General features: G+C 31.2%; 1 protein-coding gene across 1 annotated transcript in view; it reads right to left on the reverse strand.

The window, feature by feature from the left end:
* LOC142235345 (uncharacterized) overlaps positions 1-16,315 on the reverse strand; it is a 617,569-nt gene that overhangs the window by 463,649 nt on the left and 137,605 nt on the right. The window contains 1 exon segment of the mRNA XM_075306601.1: positions 11,354-11,552. Within this exon segment, the coding sequence (XP_075162716.1) occupies positions 11,354-11,552 (199 nt within the window).

The following is a 16,315-nucleotide window of genomic DNA, read 5'->3' on the forward strand; positions in this document are numbered from 1 at the left end:
TAATATTGCCACTGATAATGGTGATTGTGACAATGATGATGAAAACCATAACGAGGGCCAGGCATTTGGAAGGCTTTGCACCAAAACCCCCACCAAAAAAGGAAGTAAATTTCCATGGAAGCAAAAAATTGTGGCATTCATTCATATTGTTGACATTAAGCCTAAGGAAAAAAAAACAAAAAGTTAGAATGGTTTTTGGAAAATGTTAACAACATTTATTTTGGGGTAACATCAAATTTTTATGCAACGCCTGGATAGAGATCAAAGCAAGCACAACCTATATGAACAGTGGTCACTCTGAAAACCGGACACCTCTCACAAGTGGGCAATTGCTATGAAACGTTTGTTATATTAATACACGAGAATTAAGCATCTGTATTACCCTTTGAAGAGTTTCTTTTCTACACCCGAAACAACGTAAAATCTACAGTTTATTAAAATTTTTCTAAATTTAACCTAACATTGTTTTAAATTAAAACAAGTATATACGGCTGCAAATTCGGCCAGGCCGAATCTTATGTACCCTCCACCATGGATGGCATAGAAACTTGTACTAAAGACTGTCATCCACAAAAGAAGTACTTGGGTTGCGGTAACACTTGCCGATGGCAAGGTATCTTAACACTTATTAACACCGTCTTCTCAATAGTAAGTTAGTCCACACGAGTTATAATTAAAAAAAAGTCTAATAAAAAATTTTCTATAGAAATAAAATTTTCTATAGGAATAAAATTTTGACAAAATTTTCTATAGAAATAAAATTTTGACAAAATGTTCTATAGAAATAAAAACTTGACAAAATTTTGAATAGTAATAAAATTTTGACAAAATTCTCTATAGAAATAAAATTTTGTTAGATTATTTTTGGGGAACGGCTATATATAACTATAGACCGATATAGACCAATTTTGGCATGTTTGTTAGCTAGCGCAATATACCAAATTTCACCACGTACCAAATTTCAACCGGATCGGATGAATTTTGCTGTTCCAAGGGGCTCCGGAATTCAAATCTGGCGATCGGTTTATATGGGGGCTATATATAATTATTGACCGATGTGAACCAATTTTTGCATAGTTGTTATAAACCATATGCTTACACCACGTACCAAATTTCAGCCGGATCGGATGAAATTTGCTTCTCTTAGAGGCTACGCAATCCACATATGGGGATCGGTTATATGGGGGCTATATATAATTGTGGACCGATGTGGACCAATTTTTGCATAGTTGTTAGAGATCATATACTTACACCATGTACCAAATTTCAGCCAGATCGGATGAAATTTGCTTCTCTTAGAGGCTCCGCAAACCAAATCTGGGCATCGGTTATATGGGGGCTATATGTAATTGTGGACCGATGTGGACCAATTTTTGCATGGTTGTTAGAGACCATATACTAACACCATGTACCAAATTTCAGTCGGATCGGATGAATTTTGCTCCTCCAAGAGGCTCCGCAAGCCAAATCTGAGCGTCGGTTTATATGGGGCTATACGTAAAAGTGGTCCGATATGGCCCATTTGCAATACCATCCGACCTACGTCAATAACTACTACTTGTTCGGAAGTTAGCGTGATTTCAACAGACGGAGGGACGGACATGCTTAGATCGACTCAGAATTTCACCACGACCAGACCACCAGAATATATATACTTTATGGGGTCTTAGAGCAATATTTCGATGTGTTACAAACGGAATGACAAAGTTAATATACCCCTCATCGTATGATGGAGGGTATAAATAGAATCCATCTTCCACACGTACCAAAACAATCTACCAAAAGTTGATGAAAATTGCACCACAATGTAACAAATTTGAAAAATTTTATGGTTAATATGAACGAATAACAATTTTTTGATGTATAGTCAATATCCCTTGAATTATAAATGTGTCTAATTTTAAATTAACGAATTTAGACCGCTCCAACAGGGGAAAGTTACTACAGTGAAACCTCTTAAAAGTTGGACACTCCGAAAAGCGAACACCTTACAAGTATGGACAGTTGCCCGAGGATGTTTTATTAAAACAATAAAATTAACCTCTTACAGGTGGACACCTCCCAAACTCGGACAATATTTAGGTGACCTTGAATGTCCATCTTTCTGAGGTTTCACTGTACTTCTACAAAAATTTTGCATGTAGAAGATTTTTACTTGTACTAATAAGGAAAAATTACTATTTCTACAAAAAGGAAGATCTAACTCAATTTGGACTTTGATAGTATGAAATAATATGAAACTAAAACTGTTTAAGATATTTTTAATTTATATAAAATTTTGCAAAATTTTATTTCTGTAGAGAATTTTTTCAAAATTTTATTTCTATAGAAAATTTTCACAAAATTTTATTTCTATAGAAAATTTTGTCAAAAATTTAGTTATATATAGAAAATTTGTTCAAACTTTATTTCTATCGAAAATTTTGTCAAAACTTTATTTATATAGAAAATTTCTCAAAATTTTATTGCTATAGAAAATTTTGTCAAAAATGTGTTTTTATAGAAAATTTTCTCAAAATTTGGCTTCTTTAAAAACTTTTCTCAAAATTTTATTTCTATGGAAAATTCTTTTTTCATTATGAAGAATTTTTTCAAAGACTTGATTTCTGTAATCAAATTTACAGAAGATTTTGTAAAAAATTTACTTATGTTGAAAATTTTCCAAAAATTGATTGCTATAGAAAATGTTCTCAAAAATTTGTCAACATTTTATTTCTATAAAAAATTTTCACACAATTATTATTGCTACAGAAGATTTTGTCAAAAATTTACTTATATAGAAAATTTACCAAAATTTTATTGTTATCGAAAAGTTTGTCAAAAATGTATCTTTACACTGATTTTTTCCAAAATTTCACTTTTTTTTAATTTTTTTTCTCAAAATTGTATTTCCTTAGAAATTTTTCACAAAATTTTAATTCTCTAGAAAAATTTTTCACAATTTTATTTTTATAGAGAATTTTCTCAAAATTTTATATCTATAGAAAATTTTCTGAAATTTTATTTCTTAAAATTTTTTTCTATAGAAAATTTTTACATTTTTTTTTCTATAGAAAATTTTTCTCAAAATTTTGTTTCAATTGAAAATTTTATTGGTATAGAAAATTTTCACAATTTTTTTTTTAAGAAATTTATCTCAAAACTTTATTTCTTTAGAAAATTTTTCAAAAAATTTATTTTTATAGAATATTTTCTCAAAATTTGGCTTTTTTTTTAAATTTTTCTCAAAATATTATTTCTCTGGAAATTTTTCTCAAAAATATCTTCTTATAGAAATTTTGTTCAAATTTTTATTTCTATAGAAAATTTTCTCAAAATTTTATTTCTATATTTCTATATTCTCAGAGAAGCAAATTTTACCCGATCCAGTTGAAATTTGGTACATGGTGTCAGCATATGGTCTCTAACAACCATGCAAAAACTGGACCACATCGGTCCATAATTATATATAGCCCCCATATAAACCGATCCCCCGATATGGCTTGCGGAGCCTCTCAGAGAAGCAAATTTTATCCGATCCGGTTGAAATGTGGTACATGGTGTCAGCATATATTCTCTAACAACCATGCAAAAACTGGACCACATCGGTCCATAATTATATATAGCCCCCATATAAACCGATCCTCAGATTTGGCTGGCGGAGCCTCTTGGAAGAGCAAAATTCATCTGATTCAGTTGAAATTTGGTACGTCGTGTTAATATATGGCCTCAATCGGTCCATAATTATATATGGGCCCCATATAAACCGATCCCCAGATTTGACCTCCGGTGCCTTTTGGAGAAGCAAAATTCATCCGATCTGGTGGAAATTTGGTACGTGGTGGTAGTATATGATATTTAACAACCATGCCAAAAGTGGTCCATATCAGCCTATAATCATATATAGCCCCCATAGAAACCGGTCCCGAGATTTAGTTTTGGAGCCTCTTGGAGGAGCAAATTTCATCTGAGTCAGTTGAAATTTGGTACATTGTGCTAGTATATGGCCGTTAACAACCATGCCTAACTAGGTCCATATCGGTCTATAGTTATATATTGCCCTCAGATAAATCGATACCCAATCACACAAAAATTGGTCCACATCAAGTTCATAATTGTATATAGCCCCCATATAAGCGACCCCCATATTTCAATTCTGGCTCTCTACGTACCGTACAAAAAGTCCATATCGATTCGTAATTATTTGTAGACTTAACTATACATAACTTTTTTGTCTAATATATACCACGTATGGACTAACTCACAATTTAGAAAACGATGTTAAGAAGTTTTAAGATACCACAACCCAATTAATTCGATTGTCGATGACAGTCTTTCGTTGAAGTTTCTACGCAATCCATGGTGGAGGGTACATACGATTCGGCCTGGCCGAACTTACGGCCGTATATACTTGTTTGCTAATAATTTTGCCCAAAGTTTCCATGGTTCCTTTTTTACTTTGTTTTTTTTTACAAACGAAAGAAATTAAAGTAAAATCCGATTTCAGAGTGAACGATTTTGAAACCTTGTGAGAACGGAAATGTTTATTAACTCTAACGATGCTTGCTGTCATAAATACAAATATTCCTTACAAAATATTATTATTAATTTAAAAGCTTTGTACTTTTTACTCACAAATACCTTTATGGACTTTTTCAAAAATTTGAATTTCCATACCTAGAACCGACAAGAAAAGACAAGTACAACAACTGGTTTGGGATCTGCGCTACGTTTTGAAAGATTTTTTCTCTAACATGGTCGCAATCACATTGATTGTGCTCACTCTCTCTACCTCTCTCTCTCTCGCTCTTGTTCTTTACAAATTAAGCAATTCAACAGCAACAACAACAAAATCAAATATTTACTATGGGAAATGATAATGGAAAAAAGGAGAGAAAATATTTTGCTAAAATTTACAAAATTGTACACACACATATACACACTTCAGATAACACATCAGACATTTGTAAAACACACACAGATAGAGAGTCAACCCACTTAACCCCTGTTATCAACAATGGCTTTAATTTAGTGAAAAAAGTTATGACCCTTTATGTTATGTTTCCTGTCTGATTGTTTTTCTTTTTTTTTTTTTCTTTTAATAAAATTAAAAACTTTTTGTTATGCAAATATTAGTGGTAAACAGGAGAAATGACATAAGGCAATGTAAAATAGAAAACAAAGAGGCAGAAGAGCATGCAAATGTATGTATATAGAAATTACAAATTTCTCCATAATATACGATGTGTTTCGCTAACCAAAATGATTGAAAAAACAAGTATATACGACCGTAAGTTCGGCCAGGCCGAATCTTATGTACCCTCCACCATGGATTGCCTAGAAACTTCTACGAAAGACTGTCATTCACAATCGAATTACTTGGGTTGTGGTATCGTAAAACTTCTTAACGTCGTTTTCTAAATTGTGAGTTAGTCCATACGTGGTATATATTAGACAAAAATTTTGTGTATAGGTAAGTCTACAAATAATTACAAAGCGATATGGACTTTTTCCACGGTACGTAGAGAGCCAGAATTGAAATACTGGGGTCGCTTATATGGGGGCTATATAGACGTATGCACTTGATATGGACCAATTTTTGTGTGATTGGGGATCGATTTATCTGAGGGCTATATATAACTATAGACCGATATGGACCTAGTTAGGCATGGTTGTTAACGACCATATACTAGCACAATGTACCAAATTTCAACTCACTCGGAGGAAATTTGCTAATCCAAAAGGCTCCAAAACCAAATCTCGGGATCGGTATATATGGGGGCTATATATAATTATGGACTGATATGAAACAATTCCTGCATGGTTTTTGGATACCATATACTAACATCACGTACCAAATTTCAACCGAATCGGATGAATTTTGGTCTTCCAAGGGGCTCCGGAGGTCAAATCTGGGGATCGGTCTATATGGGGCTATATATAATTATGGAGTGATTTCGACCAATTTTTACATGGGTATTTGAGGCCATATGCTAACACCATGTACCAAATTTCAGCCGGATCGGATGAAATTTGCTTCTCTTAGAGTCTCCACAAGCCAAATCGGGGGATCGGTTTATATGAGGGCTATATATAATTATGGACCTATGTGGACCAATTTTTGCATGGTTGTTAGAAACCATATACTCACACCATGTACCAAATTTCAGCCGGATCGGATGAAATTTGCTTCTCTTAGAGGCTCCGCAAGCCAAGTCGGGGGATCGGTTTATATGGGGGCTATATTTAATTATGGACCTATGTGGACCAATGTTTGAATGGTTGTTAGAGATTATATGCTGACACCATGTACCAAATTTCAGCCGGATCGGATGAAATATAATATATATAAAAACAACTAATACAGTAGTAAGTTCGGCCGGGCCGAATCTTAAATACCCACCATCATGAATCAAATATAATAGTTTCCTTTGAAAATTTCAGGATGGCTTGATGACAGATATTTTCCCAAGCAGATCAGTTCAACCAGTACGCTTCCCACAGATAAATGTAAAGGATTTACCTTTTTTAGATGAGATTCTGAATTTATAAGAACCATTTTTTGTTTGAGTTTTAGAGGAATCATAAAAATCTCTTATAAGTATGCAAGAAAATTATGAAATAACGCCTTGATTTGAAATCTATAATCTGTGGATTTTCATCCCAATTAATTAAATGACTACGAGAAGGAAGATCTGGAAATTTTGCATTCAGTTTCAAGCAATTTTCATGATCAGTGCGCCTTCTATACCCTCAATAAGTGAAATCGGTCTATATGGAGGCCTTATAAAATGGACCGATAAAACTAAATCATATACACTTTGTTATGGGTCTAAAATGCCAGTATATTTTAATTTGTGGCAAATCGGATAAAAACTACAACTTCTAGAAACCCTAGGAGTTAAATCGGGAGTTCGGTGTAATGGAGGCTATACCAAAACATGGAAGGATACACACAGTATTCAGCACATTTAATTGTGGTTCTAGAATATAGACCCCAAATCGAAGAGCCGGTTTATAAGATGGCTATATCAAAAACTGTACCGATACTCAATATATTCGGCACATCTCTTTATTTTCCTAGAATACCTCTACATTTCCAATTTCAGGAAAATTGGATAAAAACTACGGTTTCTAGAAGCCCAAGAAGTAAAATCGGGAGATCGTTCTATATGGGGGCTATATCAAAACATGGACCGATACACCCCATTTTCAGCACACCTATTTATAGTTCTAGAATACTTCTAGATTTCCGATTTGAGGCAAATTGGGTAAAAATTACGGATTCTAGAAGACCAAGAAATAAAATCGAGAGATCGGTCTATGTGGGGGCTATATCAAAACATGGACCGATACACCCCATTTTCGGCACACCTCTTTATGGTTCTAGAATACCTCTAGATTTCCGATTTCAGGCAAATTTGATTAAAAGTACGGTTTATAGAAGCCCAAGAAGTAATATTGGGAGATCGGTCTATGTGGGGGCTATATCAAAACATGGACCGATACACCCCATTTTCGGCACACCTCTTTATGGTCCTAAAATATCTTTTAATTTTCAATTCCAGGTAAATCGGATAGAAAATACACTTTCTAGACGCCCAAGAAGAAAAATCGGGAAATCGGTCCATATGGGGTCTATACCAAAACATGGACCGATAGACACCATTTTCGGTACACGTGTTTATGGTCCTAAAATACTTCTAGATTTCCAATTTCAGGCAAATTGAATAAAAACTACGGTTCTTATAAGCCCAAGACCCCAAATCGGGAGGTCGGTTTATATGGGGACAATATCAAAACTTGGACCGATATAGCCCATCTTCGTACTTAGGTTAGGTTAGGTTATGTGGCAGCCCGATGTATCAGGCTCACTTAGACTATTCAGTCCATTGTGATACCTCAGTGGTGAACTTCGTACTTGACCTGCCTGCAAACAACGACGAATCTGTGCCAACTTTCAGGACGATAGCACCATTATTGAAGGCTGTAGCGTGATTACAACAGACAAACAGACGGACATTCTTATATCGTCTTAGAATTTCTCCTTAATCAAGAATATATATATATATATATATATATATATATTATATATATATATATATATATATAATATAGTCGGAAATCGATATTTCGATGCGTTACAAACGGAATGACAAACTTATTATACCCCCGTCACCATTCTCTGGTGGTGGGTATAACAAGTATATACGGCCGTAAATATTAAATTTACTACAGAAATAAAAGTTTAACAAAATTTTCTATAGAAATAAAATTTTACAAAAATTCTCTAAAGAAATAAAATTTTGACAAAAAATAATCCTATAGAAATAAAATTTTGCAAAAATTTTCAATAGAAATAAAATTTTGCAAAAGTTTTCTATAGAACTAAAATTTTGCAACAATTTGCTATAGAAGTAAAATGTTGCAAAAAAATTCTATAGAACTAATATTTTGTTAAAACTTTTCTATAGATATAAAATTTTGCAAAAAATTTCTATAGAAATAAAATTTTGCAACAATTTTCTATAGAAATAAAATTTTGATAAAATATTCTATAGAAATAAAATTTTGAAAAAAAATTCTATAGAAATAAAGTTTTGCACAAATTTTCAATAGAAATAAACTTTTGACTAAATTTTCTATAGAAGTAAGTTTTCTATAGAAATAAAATCTATAGAAATAAAATTTTGGCAAAATTTTCTTTAAAGATAAAATTTTGACTAAATTTTTTATAGAAATAAAATTTTACAAAACTTTTCTATAGAAATAAAGTTTTGCAAAAGTTTTCTATAGAACTAAAATTTTGCAAAAATTTTCTATTGAACTAATATTTTGTTAAAAATTTTCTATAGATATAAAATTTTGCAAAAAAAATTCTATAGAAATAAAATTTTCACAAAATTTTCTTTGGAAATAAAATTTTGACTAAATTTTTTATAGAAATAAAATTTTACAAAAATTTTCTATAGAAATAAAATTTTGAGAAAAATTTTCTATAGAAATAAAATTTTGATAAAATTTTCTATAAAAATTAAATTTTGATAAAATTTTCCATAGGAATAAAATTTTGATTAAATTTTCTATAGAAATTAAATTTTGCAAAGATTTTCCATCAAATAAAATTTTGATAAAATATTCTAAAGAAATAAAATTTTGCAAAAGTTTTCTATAGAAATTAAATTTTACAAAAATTCTCTATAGAAATAAAATTTTGAAAAAAATCTATAGAAATACAATTTTGCAAAAATTTTCAATAGAAATAAAATTTTGACTAAATTTTCTATAGAAACAAGTAAGAAAAGTCTAAAGTCGGGCGGGGCCGACTATATTATACCCTGCACCACTTTGTAGATCTAAATTTTCGATACCATATCACATCCGTCAAATGTGTTGGGAGCTATATATAAAGGTTTGTCCAAAATACGTACATTTAAATATCACTCGATCTGGACAGAATTTTATAGACTTTTACAAAATCTATAGACTCAAAATTTAAGTTGGCTAATGCACTAGGGTGGAACACAATTTTAGTAAACAAATATGGGAAACATTTGAATCTGAAGCAATTTTAAGGAAACTCGCTCGATATATATGTATTAGAAGTTTAGGAAAATTAGGGCCATTTTTACAACTTTTCGACTAAGCAGTGGCGATTTAACAAGGAAAATGTTATTATTTGGTATTTTGACCATTTTTGTCGAAATCAGAAAAACATATATATGGGAGCTATATCTAAATCTGAACCGATGTCAACCAAATTTGGCACGCATAGCAACAATGCTAATTCTACTCCCTGTGCAAAATTTCAACTAAATCGGAGTTAAACATTGGCCTCTGTGGTCATATGAGTGTAAATCGGGCGAAAGCTATATATGGGAGATATATCCAAATCTGAACCGATTTCAACCAAATTTGGCACGCATAGCTACAATGCTAATTCTACTCCCTGTGCAAAATTTCAACTAAATCGGAGCAAAAAATTGGTCTCTATGGTCAAATGAGTGTTAATCGGGCGAAAGCTATATATGGGAGATATATATAAATCTGAACCGATTTCAACCAAATTTGGCACGCATAGCTACAATGCTAATTCTACTCCCTGTGCAAAATTTCAACTAAATCGGAGCAAAAAATTGGTCTCTATGGTGAAATGAGTGTAAATCGGCCGAAAGATATATGAGGGAGCTATATCTAAATCTGAACCGATTTCAACAAAATTTGACACGCATAGCTACAATGCTAATTCTACTCCTTGTGCAAAATTTCAACCAAATTGGGGTAAAACTCTGGCTTCTGGGACCGTATTAGTCCATATCGGGCGAAAGATATATATGGGAGCTATATCTAAATCTGAACCGATTTCAATAAAATTTGGCACACTTGACTATAGTATTAATTGTTCTTCTTGTGTACAATTTTAAGCAAATTAGGGTAAAACTCTGGCTTCTGGGGCCATATAAGTCCATATCGGGCGAAATATATATATATATATATATATATATATATATATATATATATATATATATATATATATATATATATATATATATATATATATATATATATATATATATATATATATATATATATATATATATATATATATATATATATATATATATATATATATATATATATATATATATATGGGAGCTATATCTAAATCTGAACCGATTTCTTCCAAAATCAATAGGGATCTATTCTGAGCCAAAATACATACTTGTGCCAAATTTGAAGTCGATTAGACTAAAACTGCGACCTAGACTTTGATTACAAAAATGTGTTCACGGACAGCCGGACAGACGGACATCGCTATATCGACTCAGGAGCCCACCCTGAGCATTTTTGCCAAAGACACCATGTGTCTATCTCGTCTCCTTCTGGGTGTTGCAAACATATGCACTAACTTATAATATCCTGTTCCACAGTGTGGAGCAGGGTATAATAAAATTTGGAAAAGTTTTCTATAGAAATAAAATTTTGCAAAAATTTTCTATAGTAATAAACTTTTGCAAAAAAATTCTATTGAACTAATATTTTGCTAAAAATTTTCTATAGATATAAAATTTTGCAAAAAATTTCTATAGAAATAAAATTTTGCAAAAATTTTCTATAGAAATAAAATTTTGCAAAATTTTCAATAGAAATAAAATTTTGAAAAAAATTCTATAGAAATTAAAATTTTGCAAAAATTTTCCATAGAAATAAAATTTTGATAAAATTTCTATAGAAGTAAGTTTTCTATAGAAATAAAATTTTGAGAAAAATTTTCTATAGAAATAAAATTTTTAGATTATTTTTGGCTCGTGTGGAAACCGTGATTATGATGTAGCGTAAATACAATTTCTCAGTGATTTCTTCCCTGACTTACCTGTACAATGTCGCGGCTCATCGCTACCATCCTCACAGTCAGCTTTTCCATCACAGTATTTATCCAAAGGTATACAAATATTTGTACTTCCTTTGCATGGATATTCTGAAACTCTACAGGCGATTACGAATGTGATAGCCAGATGCACGATGATGAGCAGACAGCCATAGCATTTCATCCATTTCGACGTTGAGGACATCTGTAAAGTTGGGATCAAGAGTAATCGGAGATCATCAGTTGGTAATGGCGTGTGATGGGTACATGAAAAAAGAGGAAAGTGAATACAAATTATAATAAATTTAGTTTGGCCAAGGAGGGGGAATTAAAAATTTATTTGCAAAAAATTCAATTTCATTTCAATGCAAATATGCAAAATTGTGATTTAATGCCTATATCGTGCGATAGACTACCTTCTGCGTTACTATGTTAAATGTCTATACCAACGAGCCCACTTCATTTGACCCATTAAAAGAAGGCTTTAGTCGATTAAAATTTTAATTGTAGAGAATTTATAGAAATGTAAGAAAAAATTGGTCAAATTTTGAATATATGTCGTGAAGGGAATAATAGAGTCGGCCATACCCGACTTTAGTCTTCCCTTAAAATTTTTGCCGGTTCTTGTACTAACTCAAGCAGTATTTACTTGAGTGATTGTAATCACAATCCCATTTGTGATTGGTTTCAGTAGTTTTTGTGTTTTTCATTTCCTTGAAAACAATAGCCTTGTAACTTTTCCAGTTCCAGCGAGATGCAAATGCTGCGTATCATTGTTACCTTTATCATTGTTTGTTATTTTCTTTTTCGATTTTCTCCGGATTCTTTGTTTACAAAAGTAAGAAAAAATTTCCTTTCGATAAAGTCACTGTTTTGTTTTCATATTTTTTCTCCTCAATGTTAACAATTTTAAATGTTCTCAATAATTCGATTATCCTTTAAAGTTCTTGAGTTCTCAAGTTATAGCACCTGCAAGGAGTATAGCTTCAAGGGCTTTATTGTACGAAAATCTATTGTTTGGATTTATTGAATTGTAAATGCACAATTCATTAAATTCAACGAAAATACTTAAATTGGTAGAGCAAGGATGCTTTAGTTATCCTTGAATTGATGCAAGCATATAACAAAAGATTTTGAGAGAGATACTGGGCTAAGAGTTTTGTTTTAGTTTTCGTTTGTATTACAATTTCAGAGATAATAATGGATAAAGTATGTTAATGAGGATTAAACAGAAAAAGAAAATACATATAAATCAATTCGTGCCCATATCGTATTTGTTAGAGACCGTATACTTATACCACGTACAAAATTTCAACCGTACCGGATGACTTTTGCTCCTCCAAGAGGCTCCGGAGGTCAAATCTGGGGATCGGTTTATATGGGGACTATATGTAAATATGGACCGATATGGACCAATTTTTGCATGGTTGTTAGAAACCATATACTTACACCATGTACCAAATTTCAGCCAGATCGGATCAAATATGCTACTTTTATAGCCAAATCTGGGGGTCCGTTTATAAGGGGGCTATACGAAAAAATGGAGCGATATGACCCATTTGCAATACCATCCGACCTACTTCAATAACAACTACTTGTGCCAAGTTTCAAGTCGATAGCTTGTTTCGTTCGGAAGTTAGCGTGATTTCAACAGACGGACGGACGGACATGCTTAGACGGACTCAGAATTTCAGCACGACCCAGAATATATATACTTTATGGGTTCTTGGAGCAATATTTCGATGTGTTACAAACAGAATGACAAAGTTAAGATGACCCCCCCCCCCCCCCCCTTCAATGGTGGTAGGTATAAAAACTATTGAAAATTTTCTCAAAATTTTATTTCTGTCGAAAATGTTTGCACAATTTTATTTCTGCAGATTTTTTTTTTAAATTTTATTTCGATAGAAAATTGTGTCTTAATTTTAAATCTGTAGAAAATTTTTGCAACATTTTATTTCTATAGAAAATTTTGTCAAAATTTTATTTCTATAGAAGATTTTCTAAAAATGTCATTGCTATAGAAAATTAATAAAAACAAGTATATACGGCAGTAAGTTCGGCCAGGCCGAAGCTTATGTACCCTCCACCATGGATTGCGTAGAAACTTCTACTGAAGACTGTTATCCACAATCGAATTACTTGGGTTGCGGTAACACTTGCTGATGGCCAGGTATCTTAAAACTTCCTAACACCGTAATATATACAACATAGTCTATACGTGGTATATATTAAACTAAAAAGGCCGATTAAAATTTTGACAAAATAAAAAATAAAATTTTGACAACATTTTCTATAGAAGTAAAATTTGGAAAAAAATTTTCTATAGAAATGAAATTTGGAAACAATTTTCTATAGAAATAAAATTTTGACAAAATTTTCTATATAGATATAAAATTTTCTATAGAAATAACATTTTGACAATGTTTTCTATACAAATAAAATTTTAGTAGATTATTTTTGGCTCGATAGGCAACCATGATTATGAACCGATATGGACCAATTTTTGTGTGTTGGGGATCGGCTATATATAACTATAGACCGATACGAATTTTGGCATGGTTATTAGCGGCCTTATACTAACACCACGTTGCAAATTTCAACCGGATCGGATGAATTTTTCTCCTCCAAGAGGCTCCGGAGATCAAATCTGGGGAACGGTTTATATGGGGGCTATATATAATTATGGACCGATATGGACCAATTCTTACGTGTTTCTTAGAGACCACATTCTAACACCACGTTGCAAATTTCAACTGGATCGGATGAATTTTGCTCCTCCAAGAGACTCCGGAGGATAAATCTGGGGATCGATTTATATGGGGGCTATATATAATTATGGACCGATATGGACCAATTCTTGCATGGTTATTAGAGACCATATACTTACACCACGTACCAAATTTCAACCGGATAGGATGAAATTTGCTTCTCTTAGAAGGTCCGCAAACCAAATCTGGGGATCAGTTTATATGGGGGCTATATATAATTATGGACCGATATGAACCAATTCTTGCATGGTTGGTAGAGACCATATACTTACACCACGTACCAAATTTCAGCCAGATCGGATGAAATTTGCATCTCTTAGAGGGTCCGCAAACCAAATCTGGGGATCGGTTTATATGGGGGCTATATATAATTATGGGCCGATATGGACCAATTTTGGCATGGTTGTTAGAGACCATATACTTTCACCCTGCACCAAATTTCAGCCGGATCGGATGAAATTTGCTCTAAGAGGCTCCGGAGGTCAAATCTGGGGATCGGTTTATATGGGGCCTATATATAATTATGGACCGATATGGACCAATTTTTGCATGGTTGTTAGAGACCATATACTTACACCATGTACCAATTTTCAGCCAGATCGGATCAAATATGCTACTCTTATAGCCAAATCTGGGGGTCCGTTTATATGGTGGCTATACGTAAAAATGGACCGATATGACCCATTTGCAATACCATCCGACCTACTTCAATAACAACTACTGGTGCCAAGTTTCAAGTCGATAGCTTGTTTCGTTCGGAAGTTAGCGTGATTTCAACAGACGGACGGACGGACATGCTTAGATGGACTCAGAATTTCACCACGACCTAGAATATATATATACTTTATGGGTTCTTGGAGCAATATTTCGATGTGTTACAAACAGAATGACAAAGTTAATATACCCCCATCCTATGGTGGAGGGTATAAAAAAACTATTGCAAATTTTCTCAAAATTTTATTTCTATAGAAATTTTCTAGAAATTTTATTTCTGTCAAAAATTTTTGCACAATTTTATTTCTGCAAAATTTTTTTTTTTTTTAATTTTATTTCTATAGAAAATTTTGTCAAAATTTTATTTCTATAGAAAAATTTCTAAAAATGTCATTGCTATAGAAAATTAATAAAAAAATTTTTATTCCTTAGAATATTTTGTCAAAATTTTATTTCTATACAAACATTTCTAAAATTGTCATTGCTATAGGAAATTAATAAAAAAATTTTAATTCCTTAGACAATTTTGTCAACATTTTATTTCTATAGAAAATTTTGTCAAAATTTTATTTCTATAGAAAATATTTGCCAACATATTTTGTCATAATTTTGTTTCTATAGAAAATTTTGTCAAAACTTTATTTCTATAGAAAATTTTCTAAAAATGTCATTGCTATAGGAAATTAATAAAAAATTTTAATTCCTTAGAAAATTTTGTCAAAATTTTATTTCTATACAAACATTTCTAAAAATGTCATTGCTATAGGAAATTAATAAAAAAATTTTAATTCCTTAGACAATTTTGTCAACATTTTATTTCTATAGAAAATTTTGTCAAAATTTTATTTCTATAGAAAATGTTTGCCAACATTTTATTTATATAAAAATATTTTTATTTGTCATAATTTTGTTTCTATAGAAAATTTTGTCAAAATTTTATTTCTATAGAAAATTTTCTAAAAATGTCATTGCTATAGGAAATTAATAAAAAATTTTAATTCCTTAGAAAATTTTGTCAAAATATTATTTCTATAGCAAAATTTCTAAAAATGTCATTGCTATAGGAAATTAATAAAAAAAAAATAATTCCTTAGAAAATTTTGTCAAAATTTTATTTCTATAGAAAATTTTGTCAAAATTTTATTTCTATAGAAAATGTTTGCCAACATTTTATTTATATAAAAATATTTTTATTTGTCATAATTTTGTTTCTATAGAAAATTTTGTCAAAATTTTAGTTCTATAGAAAATTTTCTAAAAATGTCATTGCTATAGGAAATTAATAAAAAAATTTTAATTCCTTAGAAAATTTTGTCAAAATTTTATTTCTATACAAAAATTTCTAAAAATGTCATTGCTATAGGAAATTAATAAAAAAAAATTAATTAATTAGAAAATTTTGTCAAAATTTTATTTCTATAGAAAATTATGTCAAAATTTTATTTCTATAGAAAATTATGTCAAAATTTTATTTCTATAGAAA

The sequence above is a fragment of the Haematobia irritans genome, chromosome 4, assembly GCF_050003625.1.
Source record: "Haematobia irritans isolate KBUSLIRL chromosome 4, ASM5000362v1, whole genome shotgun sequence".
NCBI classification, from domain to species: domain Eukaryota; kingdom Metazoa; phylum Arthropoda; class Insecta; order Diptera; family Muscidae; genus Haematobia; species Haematobia irritans.